The sequence below is a fragment of the Protopterus annectens genome, chromosome 5.part1 (genome assembly GCF_019279795.1).
Source record: "Protopterus annectens isolate FY-2018-M chromosome 5.part1, PAN1.0, whole genome shotgun sequence".
NCBI lineage: Eukaryota > Metazoa > Chordata > Ceratodontiformes > Protopteridae > Protopterus > Protopterus annectens.
In genome coordinates, this window is record NC_056736.1 from 794,637,494 (window position 1) to 794,663,064 (window position 25,571).

Here is a 25,571-nt window from a genome sequence, read left to right on the forward strand (position 1 = left end):
AATGGGTCTTAAGTCACCCATCTTCTTTGGCACTAAAAAGAACTTGGAATAGATGCCTAATCTGGACTGGTCTGGGGGGGACAGGCTGGATGACTCATTTTTTGAGCAGCTTGGAAATTTCCTGTGCTGCTTCCTCCTTTTGCCCAGTGGAAAATCTGGGAGGTGTTTGAGCAGGGTTGGCCTGTGAATGAAGGGGATTGAATATCCTCTGGATATGAGATACAGCACCCAACGATCGTCTGTAATTAACTCCCAGGCAGTTGGGTGTAGTGAGAGATGTCCCCTGACTGCCTACAGAGACAAGCAGTCAGGCAACCCTTCAGGGCTGCTGCATGGGTCTGCACGAGAATGTATCCTGAGACCCCTGGTTCTTCACACCCCCTCAGCCGTGTAGGCAGTGTCTGTCATATACCCCTCTGTCTCTGGGGGAGGGCGAGTCCTGAGCATCACGGGAAAAGCCCTGAGACTTCCAGAAAGTACAGTTGTGTACACTTACCATAAATGTAGATGTTTGAGTGTATTCACTGTTGCAGTCATCACTTGTGGGTTATCCCTGCAGTGGTAGCCCTCGGCTGGCCCGAATACCAGAGTCAATGTTTTTCTGCATCAGCTGCTGTCGTTTGTAAACTGACGTCAGGTCATCAGTGCTATAAAGCAAGGCAGCTGACGCCATTACATCAGTTTTTCTTGCCCTAACCAGTCAGAAGCCTAAAGAAATATGGCAAAGTGGTCCTGGTGGTTAAACTCCACCCTAAGAAGCTTATGTCTCCCTAAGGAAAGAGGATATAAGGGGGAAGGATGGAGGGAAACTAGGACTGCAACAGTGAATACACTCAAACATCTACATTTATGGTAATTGTACACAACTGTACTATGTTCTTCGTGTTTCACTGTTGCAGTCATCACCTGTGGGAGGATTCCCAAAGCTGAGGAGAGGGGTGGAATGATTAGAGACCTAGGCATGGGTAAGCAAGCACTGCAGAAAGTACAGTTGTGTACACTTACCATAAATGTAGATGTTCGGGTGTATTCACTGTTGCAGCCATCACATCTGGATTATCTGCCTGCAGGTAGCCCTCAGCCGGCCTGAATACCAGAGTCTTGGGATTTCTGCGTTGGATGCTGTCGCTTCTTCCATGACGTCAGGTCGTCAGGGGTATAAAACATGCAGCCGACACCATTACATCAGTTTTTCTTGCCCCAGCTGTCAGGAGCCCCCAAAATAGGAAGCAATTACATGGTATGTAATACCCTCAGCAAAAAACAAATACCAATGATATAAGATATGCCAGACAAAAAGGATAGGAAAGAAATCAGGAGAAGTCAGGGGGCTGGAGGGAGGGTAACCAGGACTGCAACAGTGAATACACTCGAACATCTACATTTATGGTGTGTACACAACTGTACTATGTTCTTCATGTTTCACTGTTGCAGTCATCACATTTGGGTTGATTCCCAAAGCTAAAGAAGGGTGGAGGTAGTTATGAAGCATTAGGGCTGGCAATCAGGCCCTGTAAGACTGCTGTGGCAAATCTAGCTTTGGATTTAGAAAATATAGGCAAGAGGTAGTGCTTGGTGAAAGTGTGTACAGAGCTCCAGTTTGCAGCTTCCAGGATGTCCATGGTAGGGACTCTCCTGAGAAATGCTGTATCCCTAGTAGAATGAGTTCTGATCCCCTGTGGGGTGGGTTTCCCATGGTGCTTGTAGCAGAAATGGATGCAGTGTGCTATCCATTTCAAAATGGTTTGCTTTGAAATGGCCTTGCCCTCTGCCCCTGCAGCAAAGCTGACTAGCAGCTGGTCAGATTTTCTGCGAGGTTTAGTCCTGTCCAGATAGAACCTAAGCTGCCTGTGCACATCCGGGGAATGCATGATCCTTTCCTCTTTATTCTGAGGATTAGGAAAAAAGGTTGGCAAATGGTTTAAAGCCACACTAGACACCACCTTGGGCATAAAGGATGGGTTAGTCCTGAGAGAAACCCTGTCTGCATGGAAGATAATGAAGGGTTCCACTGCCATAAGGGCCTGCAATTCAGACACTCTTCTTGCTGAAGTGATGGCTAGAAGTAAAGCTGTTTTCCATGAGAGGAATTTTAACTCTGCTCTGGCCGCAGGTTCAAAGGGCGGAAGAGTGAGCTTTTCTAATACAAAGTTAAGGTCCCAGGCTGGAGTGGGAGCTCTCCTGGGGGTCTTAAATTTTTGGCTCCTCTCAGGAACTGTTTTACCAGAGGATGAGAGAAGAGGGGTGGCTCAGTATTATAATGAGCTGAGATGGCAGAGGCATGGATCTTAATTGAAGAGAAGGATAGGCTTTTGTGGAGCATTTCTGTTAAGTAATCTAGTATATGAGGTAAGATGGGCACAGTTATGCCCATTCCCCGAGACTGGTTCCAGGAACAGTATCTTTTCCATTTTTCCGAATAGGATTTTCTAGTACTAGGCCTCCTTGCCACAAGAATGACATCCAGTGCCTGCTTACTGAAGTTTGCTGGTGTTGAATTCAGGGGATTAGCTAGGCTGCAAGGTTCAGGGTCTGTAGCTGAGGGTGCAGAATCTGGCCCGCCTGCTGGGACAGCAGGGAAGGAGTCTGAGGCAGGTGCCATGGTTGTAGCACTGTCATACTATGCAAAAGAGGGTACCAGTGCTGGTGTGGCCAGTCTGGCGCAATCAGGATTGTCCTTGGCTTGTCCTGTTTGATTTTTAGTAGAACCTTCAAGAGGAGTGGCAGAGGGGGAAAGACACAGACTGAGAGGCTTTCCCAGGTGAAGGACAGGGCATCCACTTTCCAAGCTTGGCTGTGGTGAGTTCTGGTGCAATATTTGCTCAATTGATAGTTCTGAGGGGAAGCAAAAAGGTCCACCTCTGGTGTCCCCCACCTGTTCCTCAAAAGCTTGAATATTTTGGGTTCCAGTTTCCACTCATGTGGATCCATGAGATTTCTGCTTAAGTCGTCTGCCAGTGAATTTAGTTTGCCTGGCAGGAATTGAGCTTGTAAGTGCCCTTGGTTGCTCAAGGCTGTGTTCCACAGAGCCATGGCTAGTCTGCAGAGTGGGTAGGAATGGGTTACCCCCTGCTTGTTTATGTACCACATAACTGTGGTGTTGTTTGCCTTTACCAATAGTTGTCCTGGAAGAATAAGGCCCTTGAAGGCTGTCAGAGCATTCTGCACAGCTAACATTTATTTTTGATTGATATACAGGTGCATTTGCTTTGGGTTCCATTTGCCCGGAATGCACAGCCCTGCCATGTGAGCCCCCCATGCATAGTCTGATGCATCTGTTGTTAGGGTTTGGGCAGCAGGGGGTAGAATGAAAGGGAGTGCCTTGTTGTGGTTGCAGGCCTCTGCCCACCAAAGGAACTCTATCCTTAGGCAAGGAATGATAGGAATCATTGTTTCCGGGTCATAAGAATGTTGACACCAGAGACTTTTTAGGTACCACTGAAGTTTCCTCATATGCAGTCCTGCATATGGAATTAGTAGAATGCAAGAGGCCATGAACCCTAGGGCTTGCAGTATTTTTCTTGCAGATAGCTGGGTTTTGGTGGCCAGTAGATTGAAATAGTTTGTCAAATAAATTTGTTTCTCTGGAGTGAGGAATGCCATCTGGGAAGTTGTGTTCAAGCTTGCTCCCACGAATACAATCTGTTGGCTGAGTACCAGTTGTGATTTCTTTTCATTGATGGTGTACCCCAGTGAAGTGAGAAGTCTCTTTACAAATGCCAGATGCTGAAGTAGCAATTCTTGAATGTCTGCCTGAATCAGGCAATCGTCCAAGTATGGGTAAATTTGAATTCCTCTCTGCCTGCAATATGCAATGACTGCAGCTAGGCACTTTGAGAATACCCTGGGTGCAGTAGATAAGCCAAAGGGAAGTGCAGAGAACTGATAGTGCATAGAGCCTGCTCTAAAGCGTAGGTATTTTCTGCAAGATTTCCTTATGGGAATGTGAAGATAAGCTTCTTTTAAATATAGGGTTGCTAGCCAGGAGTCCCTGGCTAGCATAGGAATTAGCTGTTGGAGAGTTAACATTTTGAATTTTGGAACTACCAAAAGGGTGTTGAGAATAGACAGATCCAGGATAGGATGCCAAGAGTTTTCTTTTCTGGGGACCAGAAACAGTCTGGAGTAAAAACCTTGTCCCCTTTGTTCTGCTGGGACAGGTTGAATAGCCTTGATACTGAGAAGAGAAAGTACTTGCTTTTGGGCCTCTGCCCACTGGTTTGGTGGTGGGTCTGGCCATCTGCTTATGGATGGGAGTGAGTGGAATTGGAATCTGTATCCCTGGGAAACAATGTTTAAGACCTATTTGTCTTGGGTAATGTATTTTCAATTTTTGGCATGCAGTGCAAGTTTTCCTCCTAAAGGTAGAAGTACTTGGGCAAGGCTTGGAAGAGTTAAGGATAAGTCACTGTGCAATTTTACCAAAGAATGGAGGCTTACTACTCCCTGTTTTGGACATGAGAGCACTCCATTACTTAGATCTGTGCATAGCCTGAGACTGAAGTCTTGGTTGTCTGCTGCCCCTGGGTTTGGACTGAGAAGGCCTGGAAGGGACTGGAAAAGACCAGTTTTTTGAAGACCAATGCCTACTGAATCTAGGTGGCTGTAGTTGTAAGAAATCCTTAACAGTTTGCACAGATTTAGCTTTCTCCTCCATTCTTTTGAGGACTTCTTCTGCTTTATTACCAAATAGACTCTCTTGATTTAATGGTGCATCCAGTAATTTTGCTTTGACATGATCTGGCAAGTTTTGTTCCTTAAGCCAAGCATATCTTCTAAGAACAGACCCAGTGACAGTAGCCCTGCAAGATGCTTCTAAAGCATCAAACCCACATTGCAAAGTATGTTTACCAACTTGGTTAGCAGAATGCATTAAATCTTGTAAATCTTTGTGTTCTGCACAATCAGGAATCAACAACATTTTTTGTTTAATTAGTTCCATAATATGCTGCTGATACTTTAACATAAGAAACTGGCAATTTAAAGCCCTAATGGCAAGCGTAGCAGAGGTGTATACCTTTTTTCCCCATCTATCTAATGCCCTGGAATCCCTGTCCGAAGGGGTAGGATTTTTGGCAGTTGTAGCCTTAATGCCTTTATGTCCCTGGGAAATGGTCTCTGGATCCGCAGTAGGATTCTTAAAAAGGAATTTGTGGGAGTCAGGCATTCTATAGTACCTGTCAGTTTTCCTGGGAGCTGAAGGCAAGGTATCAGGGGTAAGGCTGGATTCCAGGAAGACATCATCTACAATTTCCAGAACAGGAGGGATAGCTAGAGGCCTGTGCTGAGGCAAGCTTAAAAATTCCCTAAGTCTCTTTTTGGACTGGGAGTAGTCCTGGCTTTCCCAGCGGAAATGTTCTCTAAGGGTGTGCAGGGTTTCACCAAAGGAAAAATCCTCTGGAGGGGAAGCAGAGGGAATGGAATTCTCTGCATCAGAATCCTCATAGGTAGATAAGGGTATATCTTGGAAATCAGAAGGATCAGAGTAATCAGATTCCCGATCAGAAAAATCAGAAGGAAAATCAGTTCTAGGTCTTTTTGAGGGGGAAGGCTGACTTCCCCTAATTAAAGTAATGAGGTCCTCAGCCATTCTAGTCATTTGTTTCTGTGGCATGTGGACCTTAGAATGGACTTTGGTTGTCGGTTTCCTAGGCATAGTGAGAACTTTAGGCCTGAGAAATTCGGTATTTTTGGTTTGAAAGGAAGTCGTCAGTATAACATGAAGATCGGAAGGCCTGAAAACACCCTCAGAAGCCAGTGCCTGCACAGCGGCTCCGGACCCATCCAAGGTAGAGACATCTGCAGGTTCCATAGTTGAAGAAGAATCTCGCGGCATACCGGACTCCGAATGGGTCTCAGCAGAGGCCTGCGAATCTGTAGAAGTGGGTATCAGGGGCTGCGAAAGTGCCTCAATGAGTACCGGCGGACTGGCGACTAGCTTAACAGTAGCATCATCGGCAGCCTTGGACCTATGCAGTCTGTCTCTGTCTTTATCCTTTCGTTTTTTTGGAAGATCGGTAGTCAGATGGCTTACTGAAGACATTCCAGAGTACGGAGATCGAGAGCGAAAGCATTTATCTACAAAAATAACCTGACAATGAATAGTTTGGGTGTTGAACAAGGCACAAAACCGACAGTGAGGGACGTCATGGTCTGGGCCTAAACAGATGATGCAGTAAGAATGAAAATCTCTGTGAGGTATTTGCTTTCCACAGGCAAGACAATTACTAATTTTTTTCTGACATCGGTTAGAGCAAGAAGAAAGGATCCCCAATGAGGTACTTATCTTTTAGAAGACTTCAGGTCTGAAACTCGAAAAATGAAAATTTCAGGAGTCGGCCGACTGGCACTTGCGAACTGCTTCTGCTTCGGGCACCACACGGCAAGAAAGACCGATGTAATGGCGTCGGCTGCATGTTTTATACCCCTGATGACCTGACGTCATGGAAGAAGTGACAGCATCCGATGCAGAAATCTCAAGACTCTGGTATTCAGGCCGGCTGGGGGCTACCTGGAGGCAGATAACCCAAACGTGATGACTGCAACAGTGAAACACGAAGAACATCTGCAGAGGCAAACCCTGACCTAGCCTTAGAGAAAAGAGGAAGGTGGTAATGCTTTGTAAAGGTATGGACCGAGGTCCAGGTGGCAGCTTCCAAGATGTCTCTGGTGGGAACTCCTCTGAGGAATGCTGTGGAAGTGGAGGCTGCCCAAGTGGAATGGGTATGAATAGACTTAAGGGGTGGTTTCCCATGTAATCTGTAATAGAAATGGATACAGTGTGATATCCATTTGGAAATGGTTTGCTTGGAAATGGGCTTCCCTTCTGCCCCTGAGAAAAGCTGACAAGAAGCTGGTCCGTTTTCCTGAAGGGTTTAGTATGGTCCAGGTAGTATCTGAGCTGTCTGTGCACGTCTAGTGAGTGCAGAATTCTTCCCCCCCCCTGTTCTGACGGTTATGGAAGAAGTTGGGCAGATGAATGGCCTGGTTAAGAGTCACATTAAATACTACCTTGAGCATAAAGGAGGGGTTAGTCCTAAGAGAGACAATGTCTGTATGGAAAATGATGAAGGACTCAGCATTACATTTATTACCAAACAACATCTTTAAGGTTATCGTCCTAACGAACAGTTTCAGATCTGTTATTACATTTACCATGTCATCGCTTGCTGTTGGAATAAAGTTCAAGCCTTTTTGTAGCAATGAATAATGTGCTTCTGTTAACATGAAGCTTGATAAATTCAATGTACCTTGTTCTATCGTCGGACATGTTTGCTGAGTCCTAAAGGGCTGCTGTTTTACCTTTTGGTTGGTGTTAGTGTACTAGTTGAAGCTGTTCTGTTTTTTGATGCTGAGTCTAAATGTAAACGGAGAAGCACATTCATACCGAGTAATGTACCTGTATTGACAGCGTTTCACGATTTATGTGAACAAGAAATTAGAGCAATATATAATGGTAACTATAAATGTGAAAGTACAGCATTGTCAAAAAATTTTAATTTGAATAAGGAAGAGCATAAAGCACTGAAAACATTAATTAATAATAACGATATTATAATTAAAATAGCGGATAAGGGTAATGTTACTGTTATAATGGACAAAGATAAGTACATACACTCTATGAGAACTCTATTGAATGATACTAAAGCTTTCAAAGTGATTAGCAATAGTGATGTTAAAAAATGTATTAGTACAATTAATATGGTCATATATGAACTGCAATTACAAGAAGATATAGATATAGACCTTTTTAATTTTCTTACAGTACCATGTCCCCTTATACCAAGATTATATGGAGTTCCAAAAATACACAAATCCACCATAGATCTACCTATGAGACCTATAGTCTCAGGTGGAGGGTGGATTATTGAACCCATATCCATTTATTTACAACAACAATTATATCCTTATATGAAAGGTTGTAGCACTGTGTTAAAGGATACTAATGATTTTTTAATAAAGCTAAAACAATGGCAACAGTTATCAAGAACAAAAATAACATCATATGATAATATTATATTGGCTACGTTGGATATTACCTCCCTCTTTACAGTAATACCTAATGAATTTGGTATTAACTGTATAAGAGAATTTTTAACGGAACAAACTTCTTATACAGCACGTAAAGTAGAAACTATTTGTGCATTGTTAGATTTAGTTTTAACAAATAACATATTTTTGTTTGACCAACAAATATATCTGCAAATATCGGGTGTAGCTATGGGTACTTCCATAGCAAACACCTATGCTAACCTGGTATTATACATTTGGGAGCAGAAATTTATACTAAATGAACACAATAATTTTGCAAACAATATAGCATTTTACCAGAGATTTGTAGATGATTGTTTTTTATTGTGGAATGGGACTGAGCCTCAGTTAAAGTCCTTCTTGTTATATTTGAATGAAAGTACAAATTTTTTAAAGTTTAAAATGGAAGTTTCTAAGGACAAGATAGTGTTTTTAGATTTATTGTTGAATAAAACTATAGATTCCTTTGAAACAAGTATACATCAAAAAGAGGTACACTCAGGACGATATCTGAATTCTGGCAGTATGCATGCTCCCCATGTGTTTAAGAGTATAGTAGGATCACAGTTGGGCAGAGTAAGTAAATTGAATACTAATGAGGTTATGTTTAATATACAACTTGAATCTACAGTACAGGAATTACTTTCTAGTGGCTACAATAGTAGATTAGTTTTAGAACATAAGAATAAAACCATAGCCCTAAGGAATACTACTCTTAAACCCACATATACTGAGGGTACCACAATGAGTGAAGCAAGGGAATCTGACAAGAAAGTAAGATTTGTTACTTCCTTTAACTCTAATACACATTTAGTACAAAGGGTCATAGAAAAAAACTGGCTTATACTGATGGCATGTATGGAAGTAAGGAAAATATTAGATGACAAACCATATTTTTCTTTTAGAAACATGAGAACACTGAAGCAACAATTGTGTTACAAGGATTTTTATACGTTGAAAGCCGGTAATATTACAAGGCCAGGAACGTACAAATGTTATAATTGTACATGCTGTACAGATATTCATGAAGAAAATAGTCACTTATTCAAACATCCTGTCACCAGGAAAGTTTATAAGTTTAATGTTAAAGCTACTTGTAACACTACTTCGGTAATATACATGGCGACATGCTCTGAGTGTTAAATGGTTCTATATAGGTAAAACTATAAGAAAATTAAAAAATAGAATAATTGAACACAAGTCAGAGATCAATAGGGCTGTAAGAACTAATTCTCTATACAAGCATATAGAGAAACATGGAGCTAAGCATAGATTTACATTTCGTGTTATACATGTAGTTGAGACAACACAAAGAGGGGGTGATATAAATAACAAATTGGAGTTGAAAGAATATGATTGGATACTTAGGTTACAGGCAGACAAACCACCAGGAATAAATGATGTGGTAACATTGAAACCTGTTTTAAAGTTTTTACAACAAACTAAATTAAAGTGAAAAATACTATGTCTTATTAAATACATGTCATGTGACTATTTGGCTGCAAGTCATGTGATATTGACCCACACTATATAAACAATTTGTTTTTAACTGTTGAAATGTATGCACTGAAGAAGGGTTTTTACCTGAAAGCGTTGCCGTGTTTTTTATAAAGAGTTTATCTTCCAGCGTCTGCGTAATTTTTGACTGTTGCCTTCTATTGCTATTAGGTGTAATCCAATGGAGAAGGCAATCAGCCAGAGATTCATGGCTAGTCTGCACAGAGGGTAAGATTGGGTCCCTCCCTGTCTGTTGATGTACCACATTACTGTGGTGTTGTCTGTTTTGCTAAGGAGAACGCATGGCCTGAGATGGGGTTGGAAGGATGTCAGAGCCTTTTGCACTGCCATCATTTCTTTTTGGTTGATATGTAAGGGAGGATGCCGGGCATCCCAAAGACCTTGGGTGCACCTGCCTTCTAAGTGAGCACCCCAAGCAATGTCTGAGGCGTCGGTGGTGATAGTCTGCCCGGTGGGGCAGAGGATGAAGGGGAAATCTTTGTTCTTGGCACAGGCCCCTGCCCACCAGAGAAACTCGGCCCTTATACAGGGGATCAGAGGAAGAGAGGTCTCTAGAGGCTGTGAGTGTTGACACCAAAGGTTCTTTAGACACCAGTGATGCTTTCTCATGTGAAGCCTTGCCAGAGGAATTAGAAGGATGCAAGATGCCATGTACCCCAAGGCTTGCATGCACTTCCTCACCATGAGGTGACTTTTGGATGACAGCTGGGTAAAGGAGAGAGGCAGCAAGCTCTGCTTTTCTGAGGATAGGAAGGCCATTTGGAATATTGTGTCCAGCAGTGCTCCCAAGAAAATGATCCTCGTGGAGGGTGTTTGTTTTGATTTCTTCTTGTTGATGGTGAACCCTAAGGAAGTTAGGAGGGTTTTGACAAAGCGGAGGTCCTGGAGCAGCTTTTCTTTGCACTCTGTCTGAATGAGGCAGTCGTCCACATAAGGGTAAATCTGTATATTTCTCTGTCTACAAAATGCTATGGCCGGGGCTAAACATTTGGTGAATACCCTGGGAGCAGTAGATTAGCCAAAGGGAAGCACAGAGAACTAAAAGTGTTGTGAGCCTGCTCTGAAGCACAGGAATTTCCTGCAGAATTCCCTTATGGGAATGTCGGGGTACGCATCTTTTAGGTCTAAGGTCACTAACCATGCATTTTTTTGTCAGCATAGGCAGCAGCTGCTTCAAAGTTAGCAATTTGAATTTGGGGACCACCAAGGAGGTGTTCAGAATGGATAGATCCAGGATGGGGAGCCAAGTGCCCTCCTTTCTGGGGACAAGGAATAGCCTGGAATAAAAGCCTTTGCCTGTTTGATCTGCGGGAACAGGTTCTACTGCCCCCTGGGATATTAGAGTTTGGACTTGTTTTAATGCCTCTGATTTGGAGGCAAGTCTGGGTACCCTGTGGGAATTGGGAGTTCATTGAAAGTGAATTTGTATCCCTGAAAAATGATCTTCAAGACTCATTGGTCCTTTGTTACAGGCAAGACAATTTTCTTTGCAGAGGGACAGCCTGCCTCCTAGCTTTTGGTGGGTGGAAGGAGGGCAGAGGGGGGAGTGGGAGTCATTGAGAATTTTTGCCATAGAGGGATTGCTTAGAACTCCCTGCCTCTGGGGGTGGAAGTGGTCCACTGTCTGGTTCTCTGCTGTCCCTGGGATAGTGGCCTGGGTGGTCTGTCCCTGCGGGGCTTACCTTGCCCCTGTCTGCTAGGTACAGGGAAAGACCAGTGCTTAAGAAGGAAAATTCCTGCTGAATCTAGGAGGTTGAACCTGAAAGAAATCTTTTACTGTTTGCATAGATTTTGCTTTGTCTTCCATCTTTTAAGCACCTCTTCTACTTTTTCCCCAAACAATTGCTCCTTATGTAGGGGTGCATCAATAAGCTTAGACTTGACATGATCAGGGAGAGGTTGTTCCTTCAGCCATGCATGTCTCCTAATAACAGATTCTGTCACTGCTGCCCTGCTTGAGGCTTTTAGTGCATCATATCCAGAGTGTAAAGAGTGTTTTGCAACTTGACAAGTAGAGTGCAGTAAATCTTCTAACTCTTTAGAATTGGCACATTCAGGAAAGGTAGAAATATTTTGCTTTAATAGTTCCAAAGTGTGTTGTTGATATTTTAACATATGGAACTGACAGTTGAGTGCTCTGATAGCTAAGGTTGCAGAGGTGTAAACTTTTTTACCCCATCTATCCAGACCTCTGGCATCCTTGTCAGAAGGAGTAGGATTCTTTGCAGAACAAGCCCTAGCTCTTTTAGGTCTCTGTGTAATGACCTCCAGGTCTGCAGCAGCATTTCTGTACAGGTATTTGTGAGAATCTAGTACTCTGTAATACCTGTCAGGTTTACTGGGAGAAAGCTGTATTCATGGAAAATATCATCCACCACTTCTAAGATAGGGGGATGGCCAAGGGTCTGTGCTGGGGCAGGTCTAGAAACTCTCTTAGCCTTTTCTTAGACTGAGGGAAGTCCTGAGATTCACAGTTGAAATGTTCCCTGAGGGTGTGAAGGGTTTCCCCAGAGGAAAGGTCTTCTGGTGGGGAGGCAGAAGGAAAGGATTCCTCTGCATCCGAATCCTCATAAGCAGTCAGAGGTTGTTGTTCCTCTTCAAAATCTGAATAATCAGATTCCTCAGAATCCTGCTCTGTCATTAGTTCAGGAGAAGGGTGTCTTTTCCTTTTAGAAGTTGTGGCCTGACTGCCCCTGATAAGGGAGATAAGATCCTCCACCATCTCAAGCATTTGGGCTTGGGGTGGTGGAGCAAGAGTAAGATGGTGGCTGGAGGTAGATTTTCTAGGCATGGCCTGGCTTCTAGGCCTAAGAGTATCCATCAGTCTGAGAGAAATGGTAGTAGGATGACAAGACGTTGATTTTTGTCTAGAATCAGTAATGCAAAAGGCCTCCTCGGACGACAGTGCCAGCATCGCGGCTCTGGACCCAACCGAGGCAGAGACAACCAAAGGCTCCGAAGATGAAGAAGATTTCTGCAGCATACCGAACTCCAAAAGGGTCTCAGTAGAGGCATGCATAGATATCGTATTGGGCATCAGGGGCTGTGAAAGCTCCTCATTGAATTCCGGAGAACTGATGACCTACTTAGCAGTAGAGTCGTCGGAAAGCTTAACCTTGTGTGGTCTGTCTCTATCTTTATCCTTACGTTTTTTCAGAATGTCTAAGGATTGTTGGCTGACAGACGCCATTTGTGAAAACGGAGGACGAAAATACCTGTCTACAATAGGAGCTCTACAACGAATGGTTCTTGCGTTAAAGAGGGTACAGAACCGGCAACAGGGGACATCATGGTCTGGGCCTAAACAAGTGATGCAGTATGAATGGAAGTCTTGGTGTGGGATCTGCTTTCCACAGGTGAGACAATTGTTAACTTTTTCGGACATCGGTTAGTGCAAGGAAAAAGGATCCCCAACGGTGTACTTAGCTTTAGACATTTTCAGCTGTAATCCGAGCTCTGGTAGCGACCTACCGGCACACTTGCAAACTGCTTCTGCTACAGGCTCCATGGCAAGAAAGACTGGTTAGGGCAAGAAAAACTGATGTAATGGCATCAGCTAACTTGTTTTACATCACTGACGACTTGATGTCAGTCTACAAGTGACAGCAGCTGATGCAGAAAAACACTGACTCTGGTATTCGGGCCGGCCGAAGGCTGCCACAGCAGGGATAACACACAGGTGATTCACCCCTCACTGATTCCGGGAAAAGGATCATTGAGGGGCTGAAAAATGGATCCCAACAGCAGATAAGGTCTTCCTGTCTTTCTCGCTCTCGACCATGTCTCGTACAGCCTTTCCGAAAAGAGTGGAACCATCATATGGGGCACTGGTGAAAGACACCTTGAAGGGCTCCGAGAATGTTTAAAGCTGGAGCCAGACATGACACCTGATGGCAATGCCTGTACTGGCTGCTCTAGCGGCGCCTTCGGTAGCGGGGGACAGGAGTCGCATAGAGGTGTTGGAAATGGAAGTGAGGGTGGTCATGACAGGAGAACACCTTGTGCTCCTCCACCAACATGGACTCTGGGGGAGACTCAGCTACCTCTTTGACCAGGTCTCACTGAAGTCTGATCACATGTGCCATATAGTTCAGCGCATGTACCGCGAATGTGGCTGAAGGGTAGACCTACTTTCCAAAACAGCCCATGGCCCAGGACTCTCAGTCCGGAGGATGGATTGTAGAACTTTCCTGAGTGAACTATTTCTTGGTGACTGCCACTACCTCCATGACATCAACTGGAGACCCCTTAGACCAGTGTGGCTTGTATGACGGCACACCCAAAATCCTGTCATGGTGCTTTGGAATGGGCTCCACTTTGGAATGGGCTCCATGTCCATGATGTCACTAAATCCACCAGTGGATCCATGGGAGTGGACAACTAGGATGTAGAGGGTCCTGTGCCAAATGGCACCAGAAACATCGACTCATCTGGGTTGGGTTTTTGGAAAGACCACCCCCCCATGCACTGGTGAAGGATTTCTGGGGGTGACTGAGTGGAACCCTCCCTTCCTCTAAATCAGTGTCTTCTGTGACAGACTCCTGTGGGGAGTCCAAGTACCTCCTTTTACATGTATGTTTCCGAGGAGGCTCCTCGGGGGGGGTCTCTGGAGAGGACTTGGAAACATCTGGCTGTTCCCGTAGGGGAACTCTCTGAGGCCGAGAGGCAACACACTGTCCCTGAGGGGGCAGGATGGCAGAAATTGGACCAGAAAAAGAGGGACCCAGGATGGACTCCTAGGACGATAACTTCAAGGGTCTCGATAGACCCTCTCCACCACGTCAAAAGCAGAAGCAGAACAAATCCAGGAAGCTGGGTCAAGATCGGGTCTGTAACTCTCTGCAATGACGGGGGAGCTGGAGACGAGCCCCCTGGTGCTGAGACTCCGAGTGGAAGGGCCAACTCCAAAAGCCCCGGAGCTGGCACCACCCTCTCGGATTCGGTGCCAAGGCTACGGTTCCCAAGCCGGACGACTCCGAACTAGTCAGAGCCGAGTTGCTCAGCATAATGGTCGGCGTCAAGGTACTAGACACAATCAGCGCTGACCCCTCGATGCCAAAGGGCCTCAGACCGAAGAACTGTAAAACCGGGGGTTGGATCGGAGAAGAAGTAATTGTCATAAAGGCGGACTGCACGCCCCCAGCCCCGGAGGGGGCAGGCAAGACGCCCTTCTGGATCTGGGTCCGGATGAATTTCTGTATCATCCTGTCCATCTTGGCATCAGAAAGGCTGTGGGTGGACCAGGAGGAGGAAGCCATGGAAACTGGCCTGGAGAGGCATCAGGGAAAGGCTGATAAAGGGGAAGCATGGCAATCGTAGCTGAGGGGAGCCCGAGCTGGCAGCCGCATGAGATTTAGCCAGAGGTTCGGCCGAGGAAGAACGGTTGGGAGACCACTTCCGGTGTTTGTGCTTATGTTTCTCATTGTCCTGGACCTCAAAGCAGGAGACTGAGTCCCAGAGGCTGGGGTGGAGGAAGCAGCAGTAGAGGTGGAAGCTGAAGCAGGGGCCGCCGAGGAAGGTTGAGGAAGGAGGCCCCTGAGGATCAACTTATTCCTCCTGTCGATCAATGCACGGGGATTGAATCCTGAGCAGATTGAGCAGGAGGTATCTAAATGGGGAACCCCGAAGCAAATCATGCACAGTGTGTGGCCATCAGAAGGGGGCAGCTTCTGTCCACACCCTGTGCATTTCCAGAGCCTTGGCTTGGGGGTCTCAGCCATGATAACAGAAGGTATATATATATACACACACACACACACACACACACACACACACACACACACACACACACACACTCAAGTTAGAAGAAAGTGAAAGAAATGGAAAGAGAGGGCCTTTTTTTTTTTTTTATTTTTTTTAAATTTTTTTTAAATGGGTTAAGATGACCAACGCTTGCGCGCAAATGAGATCTCAGGAGAAGAGGGAGACAGGGGCATTATGGGTTGGGGGGGACTTGGAGCTCAGATCTGATGCTAGAAAATGCGGCTGAGTCAGATCCGTGCCGGATCCGAGTTCCCACAGGTTGAAGAGCAAATGAAAACAACAACTTCAAATTCAACAGTTAATATCTATTTATGCACCAGACAGAGGTCAAATATTAATGCAGTTGAGTTTCCATTATGTCAGCTTAAAGCTGAAATATTTTAAAACCTTATACATAGCATGGCTTTGGAATTATTGATGCAAATATGAACAAGCAATATCTGACACCTAGATGCGTCAGTAGAAGGTAACTGCAGATGCACCTGGAGGTGTCATTCGAATGTAATGAGCTTTAAACAAATGTCTTGCTACCATTTCACAAGTGAACTGTGTACAGCACGTGCATTCCTGGTATTTACGTGGTGTCTTAGGAACACTCAAGTTCTCTGTGCAAAGAAGACCCGAGAAGACCAGGAAATTAAATGATTCATAATATGTAAGCAGGAGCGGATGGGATTCAAACCCAGTTCTCTGAATCTGTTTTATAGCCTTTTCTTTCTTGGCATGAAAGAGAAGAGTTCCTGTTTTTCCTGGGGTATGCTCACATACATTTTATTCTGCTATGTCTCTACATATTGTTTCTAGAATCCTTTTTCATAAATGAAATATAATCCACTTTTTATGCCTGCAAAATCCAGGATACTATCATTATTTTCTGATCCCTGCTTTATTTGTGCATTTAGAAACAACTTCCTAAATTTTACTGCACAGAAAATGTTGTGCATGGAGTTATGGCAGAAACAGCATCATTACAGACAGTTTTTGTGTCTGTATTAAGGGAACAGTGCCCTATAAGTAGACTGCAGTAATACACTATGTGCCTAAACACAACATCAACCTTATTGTCACTCACCATACAACTACTTTAATGCTGCATCTAATGCAGCATGTTTGCATACTCAGAAATGCTTCAATAATAAATGGAAAAAAACTATCATCATAAACACAAGTTATATGATTATAACATCTAGTTATCAAACAGTAAACTTACTTGGACATATTTCTTGCAAGGCAGTCTTTACGGCAGATCTCTCCCATTCCTGGGAAGTGATTGATTCGCTGAAAAAATTTAACAGCTGCTGTTATTAATGATTTATTCACCTAGCTTAAAGAAATATTACTTTCAGATTAACAGTGGTTCACCAGTTAAGCCCTTAGTGTTTTGTTCTTGTTCTCTTTTTTCTCTCCTTTAACTGGCAAAATAATGTAATGATGTTGCTTAAAGACCGCAGAATATAAATGATAACTGTGCTAGTATGTAACTATAATAAAAGTACTATAAAATCAAAGAAAAGAAACTGCAAACATTTTTAATAATTCTTCAGGCATTATGGTCTCACAGTGCCATCAAATGCATTTATTATTTAATTTTACATTTGCTAACTGAGTAGATGTGCTGGTTCAGGGACCTTAATCAGCTATGAACTGGGCCCGTATGGCTCAAACATGTTGACACTCGCATGCTGATCCAATTTGCAGATTAACAAACATAAAGCATAATTCACAAGGTGTAATACATAAAGCAAGCTTTATAGAATAAAGATAGTATGCAATATCCAACATTTTAAATGTAACACTACAATTAAGTAGTAGGGTGATGCTGTAACCTACTTTTAACAGAATCAGTACTTTTATGACTGGGATTCTACATGTGTTGAAAGTACAGTTCTTTAAGAAACTTACCCTACCAGTAAATGTTTGAGTAGATCACAGCTGCAGTAGAATAAAGCTATATGGGACATATCCTGTAAAGGAATGGATGTCTGGCCAGCATATCAAAGCTTTTGGTCTCCATCCTCGCACACCACACATACACTGATGCAGGGGAGTGTACTGGTATAAAATAGGACACATGAGAGCCAAACTTCAGGGCTTTCTTGCCTCTAACTAAGGGAAGCTGTAACAGGAAACATGGCAAATTCAAACTCCTGATACTATAGTGAAAGAACATCACTACAGCCATGACTCAGTAGATAAGAAAAATATACACAAAAATAAGTGCAAGAGAAAGAGAAGGGGAGTGGAGGGAGGTTAATAGTACTGCAACAGCAAAGTATTCAAACATCTACTGTTATGGCAAGTTTGCTTACACACATTAGATCATTGTTACAGTAGCATAAAGCTGTACAGGATAATTGCCAAAGTTTACACTTGGTAGAGAATGCAGGACCTCAATCAGAAGATCCTGAAGAATAGATATAGCAAATCCTGTTCTGGCCCTGGAAAATGAATCTTGCAGTGTTTAATGAAACTATGCAGTGAGGACCAAGATACTGCCTCTAGAATAGCGCTACTGTCCACCACTTTCAACAAAGCCCCAGAAGTAGCCCGAGCTCTAACATCCGGGGGGGGGGGGTACTTTTTCCATGGTAAAAGTAACAGAACTGAATAGCCTGAGATTACCATCTGCATACTATTTATTTGGAAACTGGCTGTCCTTTCTTCTTACCTTTATAAAAAATAAACAGTTGCCCTACCACTTTGAATTATTTGTCTTGTTCAATTATTATCTGAGCTGTATGTGGCCATACAGGGAATGTAGTATTCTTTCTTCAATGTTTTTAGGTTGGGGAAAAAATGGAAGGTGAATATACTGATTAGGAGTGAACTCAGAAGCCATCTTAGGCGTAAATGCATTACTAATAAGAATTACCCTATCATTTTGAAAGCTCAGGAAAGGTTGAATAGACATTAGAGCTTGGAACTCAGATACCCTTCTAGCTAAGGTCAGAGCAATAAATATAACTGTCTTCAAGGTAAGGAACTTTAAAGAAATAGTAGCTGAAGGTTCAAACAGTGGTTAAGTTAGTTTCAACAAACAAAATTCAGATCTCATGTTGGAGCCACATGTTCCCTTGCTGGTTTAATATGCAACACCTCTTTCAAAAATCGCTTCACTTAGAAAGAAGATATTTACACTTGGAAAGAAGGAGAAATCTAATAGCAGACAAGATGAATTAAACAAATTATATTTTTGATAAAATATAAGACAGGCTAGAATTGAGCAAGTGGCACAGGTACTGGAGAACCAGTGTAGATCCTGCCTGGAATGACTCCCAGTCTCTGTCAAGGCAACAACTAGAACATATTCTCTATTTAGCTAAATGTAATTTTCAAGAAGCAGGTTTTCTAACTTCATTTAGTACTTGTTGCACATGCTCTGTAAAGAGGTGCCTAAAATGGACAAAAACCTACCATCCAAACAATCAGGTTCAGAATGTTGGGCTGCATGAGAGATTTACTGTTCTGTGTGAGTAGGTCTACTCTGTGAGGAAGCTTTCACTAACTGCCCTTGACTAAGTCCATGAGAAGGAAGAACCAGTATGGTCTGGACCAAAGAGAGTTAACAGAACAATCTTGGAAGAGTCCTCCTTGATTTTTAGAAGGATTCTACTAATCAGAAAAAGAGGTTAAGGCACAGAGGAATATTCCTATCCATTGCAAAGAGAAAGCAAACATTTTCAAGGCCTATTTGCAAGGAGTCCTGGCACAGAATTTCTGTAATTGTCTGCTGTGAATGGAGGCAAACAAATCTACTCTGGGAAGTTCCCCATTGGTAAGCAATCTACTGGAAGATATGTGGGTGTAACGTGCATTTGTGTGGGTCTGTCCTGGATCTACTCAGTGAGACCACAGTGTTGTGCTCTGACAGGATACAAGATGCCTGAAGGGAGACACTGTGCACAGATGACACCTCCCAGGCTATCACTGCTAGGCTGCTCAGGGGGCAAGATCTAATCACTCCCTCTACTTTCTTAAATATGACATCACTATGATGTTGTCTGTTATCACTAATACAGTTCCTGGAGTCCATAGCTGATTCAAGGCTTTTAATAAATTTATGAGGGCAATGATTTCTTTGAGGCTAACGTGTTTTTTCCTGAAATGGGCATCCCAAATTCCATGAACTGAGTCCTTTGGAAAATGCCCCTCCCCCCACAATGTCTGATAAATTTGCTGTTACAGGGAAATGGAAAGGGGAGGGGTTAGAACTGTGTATACATGAATTTAGTTTTGCCCATCACAGGAGTTCCTTATTAACAAATCCCAGAAATGCCACAAGAAAGGACAACTGACGCTGGTGTAGAGTCCAAAACAATTTGAGGAATCATTGAATCTTCCTTGTGAGTCCTTCCATTATGACAGTTGAAGCCAAACAGCTCAGAATTCTGAGAAATGCTCTTGCAGTAGTTATGGACTGATGAGCCAGATCAAAAATCTGTAGCTGTTGAAATGAAACATTTACTGGTGGGAGACAGGTCATCATGAGAAGCGTCCCACATATATCCCAGAAATGTTAACCTGTGAGATGGGAATCAGAAAAGCTTTCACTAGGTTTAGAATTAAGCCTAGTTTTGGAAAGATGAAGGACTTGTCCAGGTAGAGATAAATGTGGATTTAACTATATGTACATTTATTTATACCTGGACTCCTTGAAACACATTCTCAACAAAAATGTTGTATTTTATGACAACAAATATGAAACGTGGTTATTTTTTATTTTAAAAAAATGACTACAGCCTACTACAACCATAAGATACAAGTTAAATAAGTTTTGTGTGAAGATCTCCAAAGTAAAATAAATAGTTGATGAAGACGAGGAACTGCACAAAAGAAATCATTCCAGCATCTGAACAGAATGATGTCACAAGACCATAGTTGATCATCTTAAGAACTCTGGCACATCTGTTAAAATACGGTGGCAAAAGTGATATGACATGAAACACTGCTAAGGTGATCCTTCTTGAAGATTTTGCACTTATGAACTTGTTCATCTTTTACAAGTTACAGAATGGTTCTGAGGTGTCCGTTTCTGAAATCAGAAGTAGTTTGGAGTAAAACCTGACCTTACTGGCTAAAAGACTCATTTGAGTTACTTTATTTGCTAAAAACTGGTTCTTCAGTTAAAGGACTAGGTGACAGGAAGCATGTGGAGCAGGCTTTTCTTTTGCTTTTTGGCAAATTATACTGCCTAAACATAATGATGTTTCCATAATGCCCATTCCTCTGAGGTTGTTCATTTCCAGGAAGGATGACATTGAAACTAGCCTCCTACAGTACTGGAAAAGAATTGGAAAAAAGAGAGTAACAGTCATTTTGAAGGTCTCTAGTTGTGTCTTCCCTTTCAAGAACAGCCTAAACCAAGGATTAACTGCTTGCATTTGAAATACGTCTGCTGATGAAGTTGTTGTGAAGCAGTTCCTTTCCTATAAAAGCATTTCTTACTTGTAATGAGAGACCACTGAAGCCAAGGCATATAATACAATACAAAAGATTACATATATTTCTTCAGATGGCAGCCTTGTTGTCTTTCTATTCCAAGTCAACCATAATGTTAATCTGTGCACTAACTAAAAAATGTGAGTCACTTCAACATTAAAAAGTCTAGAGCTAGCATGCTCATTCTAAGGCTTTCTTCCAAGCCATATTAATCTTCTCAAACTACCCCCTGTCAAGGCAGCTGTTACTGAAGTCTCTACAGCACTATATGCATACTTTAGCATGTACACTCCTATCTTGTTTACTGTACCAGTTACACTATTTAGTCTATGAGCACTGTTACTGTTAGGAATAGACTGTAAATTATCCTGAATTTTCTATACAATGAAACTATTATAATAAGCCATATGAGTTAAATAGTCTGATGTACTAGATGTATAAATCCTCATTCCATGTTTGCCTAAAAACCTAGAATCCTTGTCGAACAGATATTATAACGGGAATGGCAGATACTTTTTCATGTTTGATTTGACAATGATAAGATGACAGTTGAGAATCAGTTCTATGAGAATTAAACATAGTTCTATGAGAACTATACACATTCTGGTTACCTAATGGAGATTAACAGTCTACCAGTCAATGTATCTGTCAATATTCTGAAGACACTGAGTCTGATCACTGACTACTAGCCTTTAGAACATCCTCTAAAGTATAGTAAAGTAGAAAAACTGCACCTAGAATTCTAATTGTCTTGCTATATATATTTGATTATATATATATATATATATATATATATATATTTTTTTATTTATTTTTTTCTTAAGAGGTATTATCTACTTGTGGGCGGCCATGGTGGTGCAGCGGTTAACGTTGCCACCTCACAGCAAGAGGTTCTCCGGTTCGATTCTCAGCTGGGGTGCCTTCTGTGTGGAGTCTGCATGTCCTTCCTGTGGTCGCGTGGGTTTCCTCTGGGTGCTCCGGTTTCCTCCCACATCACAAAGACATGCTGTAGGAAGATTGGACACTCTAAATTGGCCCTAGGTGTGAGTGTGTGCATGTGTGTGCCTTCTGTGGAAGGTTGGGCACCGGACTAGCAACTCGACACTGTAAAACTCCACTGCCAATCATGAGCGGACAGGTGATCCGCTGTGGTGACCCCTAACCGGGAAAAAGCCGAAATAAGAAGAAGAAGAAGAGGTATTATCTACTTGCCAACCGCAAAAATATTCCATAAAATGTATTTTTCCTTAAAGTAAAAGTCTTCTGGTAGAGACTCCAAGAATGGGATGAAAAATTTTTCTTATCAGAATCTTGAGAAGTAAAATGAATCTGTCTAACTTAGAAATCCTCCTTTCCGCTTTTAGCATTTGGTGGCTAAGTTGTTTTTCCTGTTTTTCTCTTAGCCTCCTGAACCTTTGCAGGTACCTGTAAAGGCAAGCATTTCTCTATTAAGGCACTAACATCGGTCTCTATTGTTTCAATATAGTTCCCTAAATGATACTGAAATGATTCGTAGCAAATATCTTATAGTCAAATGTGAGGCTGCAATAAGATATGAAACAAAAAGCTATGGTTGCATAGCTTGATAAAGCATTCCAGACGTTTGAGGACCTTCCTCCATTGAAACCCTTTGATTTGATTGTGACCAAAGGGGTTACCAACACAACCAGCTCCACAGCATAGAGGGAAAAACGTTTGACTATGCCTAAGACGAAGTAAGTTCAAACAGAGGCTCAGGTGCCTATAGGAACTGGTCTAGGAGGATAGGATTGCCCACGGGGGGGGGGGGTGTAGCTCACTACAAGAGTGCTAATTGCTCAGCTAGTGAAGTTCCAAACATGCTAAGACTGCAGTGTCATCAATGGTGTTGCATTATCAACAGAGGAGAAATTCCTGGACACAGGCACACTTTCACTTGGAAAGCAGTAAATACAGTCTTGGAGGAACTGTAAAATGGCAAGACACTCCTCCATCCCCCCTACGACCAGCAAGTTGGCCCACTTACTTCCATCCAAATCTCAGTGAGGATATGATTCCCCAACAGGACTATGTAAGCTGCAGGGCTTTCAGCAAGCATGGGAATACACATCTCCCATTCTGAAAAGAACAAATGGACCAAAATGGAAGAAGTTAAAGGAACCATCAGGCAAGGCTTGGGGTGAGGGCAATAATGAATAAATACATAAAAAGATATAAATGACACTGCTACTATGTTCTTTACTCTTGACAGTTCTGATGCTGGTGAGGAAAATTTCAGTACATTATACAGTTGTTTCATAGCCTTGTTTTGGGACTCATATGAATAGTAGAACCACATGAGAAAATGAATTAAAACAAGTAGATTTAATTTTTTTGCAGTTCCCTTTGATAAGTCTCATTTACTGGCCCTCTTCTAATAAGACCTGCTACTGTCCACTCCTTAACAATTTGGACAGTTAAGACAAAAGGAAGAAAAACACAGTTAATTGTAGTAAAGAATGGACAACAGTTTACTCCAACAAAAAATAGTTTTATAAAGTTTACGATTGCAAATCTTTGATGAAAAATAATAACCAGTCAGTAGGCATGAGGTACTATGCAAATTAAATTACCCTGCATTAAAACAGAATGTGAAGCACCCAAATAGAAAAAACAGATAAATGTTACAAAATAACAAAATGAGCACCAGATAGCATAGTTCTTCATCACACAAACTGCACTTTTCCAAACACAGCAGTTAAATACACAGCAGAGCACTAATTGATGAATCAGTGATGATTACATTTAAATAATTCAACATATTTTTTCTAAATAAAACGTCAATTAAAATACTAAGCATATACAAAAAATAAAACAGATTTTTAAAATTTTCTTTCAGTTTTCATATTTAATGCAGGATTGATATTTACTGATTCAGCAATGTCATTACCTTTTCTGGAACTTAGTTGCCTCACTTTTTTTTTTTTTTTTTTTTTTGCTAAAGCAGTAAATTTCTATACTCTCCTCCATGGCTGCCAGACATTGTCCTTAACATTTCTGTTTGGTGAGGGCAATGGTCATATATATCACTTTAAGGTTCTAATATATGTTCACATACCATACGCTCAGTTTTTCACTGATAAAAACATAAGCATTTACATGTAGATATACATACTAGTCCTTTTGTAAAACAGATTGGATAGCCCTTAAAACTATTATCTTTTACTTGAATTTTAATATGAAGAAATTTTCTGACAGTGTTGGTTTTATATGGGATTGCTCCACGTTAATGAAAGTTCAGCTGATCTTGGCGCATAACTCTCATTGATCTTCACTAGAACTGAGCTACAGCTCTTGACATTTTTGTCCAGGAAGGAAGACATACATGGTGGGGAAAAACAAATATTATTTATATTTATATATTTACATTTACTATATTACATTATATTATATTATTTTGTCTTTTCAGCTTTTCCCGGTTAGGAGTCGACACAGCGGAACTCCAGTTCGCTAATGATTAACAGCAGATTTTTATGGTGCCGAGTTGCCAGCCCGACGCCCAACCTTCAGCGAAGGCACGCCTATTCACACATGTCTTTTGGAGGCCACTCAACCGTGGGAGGACATGCAGACTCCACACAGAAGGCACTTCAGCCGAGAATCGAACAGGAGAACCTCTTGTTGTGAGACAACGCTACCGCTGTACCACTGCAGCTTACATTATTATATTACATTATATTTATAATTATAGATACTATTTATATTTATATTACTTGGGTGGCCACGGTGGTGCAGAGGTTAGTGTTCTTGCCTCACAGCAAGAGGTTCGCTGGATTGATCCTTAGCTGGGGTGCCTTCTGTCCGGAGTCTGTATGTCCTTCCTGTGGTCACGTGGGTTTCCTTTGGGTGCTCTGGTTTCCTCCCACATCCCAAAGACATGCTGTAGGTGGATTGGACAGTCAAAATTGGCCCTAGGCGTGAGTGTGTGCATGTGTGTATATGCCTTCTGTGGAAGGTTGGGCACTGGGCTGGCAACTCCACTGCCAATCATGAGCGGACAGGTGATCCGCTGTGGCAACCCCTAAAGAAGAATTTATATTTATGTTATTTATTATTAGAGGAGACTGAGGTATAGAGCGTACCAGCTCCAAGGAGGGAGACCGGTTTCTTTTATGGATCCTGGTTGGTTCTGAGGACACTGGAGGAACCGAAGGAGATTGTGTCTTGTCGGACCCGACTGAATTCGGATTCGACTAAGTTGTTTGCTTGTCATGAGTCTTCGACAGTTCAGAGCTTGGAGCCAACGAAAATGCTTTTTTGGAGGGCCTATCTGATTTGCCTGCCTGATCCCCTTCTATAGATTTCCTCAAAGGGCGCTTTCAGTAACCCTCTCAGAATCAACTTATTTTTCCACTCCTGCAGGACCCTAGAGCTAAAACCACAACAAATGGAACAAGAGTCCTGCAGGTGAACGGTTTTCAGGCAGTACACGCAGCTAGTATGGCCATCGGTCGATGACATCTTTTGAGTGCAGGAATCATATTTTTTGAATCCTGAAGTCTTGGATTCTTTTGTTGACTCCTTGGACACGGCTGATAAACCACTGAGTAACTACCACAATGATTATTAATAACAGTAGAAGAAAATAAAAGCCAAAAGGACAAGGTTTTTTTTTTTTTATACCAGAAGGGAAACAAGGGATGGAAGGAGGAGAGTCTCTAAGTTAAACGACAACCCCTCCATCCGGGGAGATGCCTCTAACTTAAACAGCGAGCTCCCCTTGAAAAAGGGAAAGTAAAAGGAAAGGTGATAAGAAGCCCTCTAACTAAAATGGGCTGAAGGGCAGAAGCGAATTCTCTAAA

General features: G+C 42.4%; 1 protein-coding gene across 4 annotated transcripts in view; it reads right to left on the bottom strand.

The window, feature by feature from the left end:
* Window positions 1-25,571, bottom strand: part of TTLL7 (tubulin tyrosine ligase like 7) — a 1,782,535-nt gene that overhangs the window by 1,159,424 nt on the left and 597,540 nt on the right. For all 4 annotated transcript variants that reach the window (XM_044073411.1, XM_044073409.1, XM_044073408.1 and 1 more), the window contains exon 5: window positions 16,523-16,590. In XM_044073411.1, coding sequence (XP_043929346.1) covers window positions 16,523-16,590 — 68 coding nt within the window. The remainder of the gene's footprint in view (window positions 1-16,522; window positions 16,591-25,571) is intronic.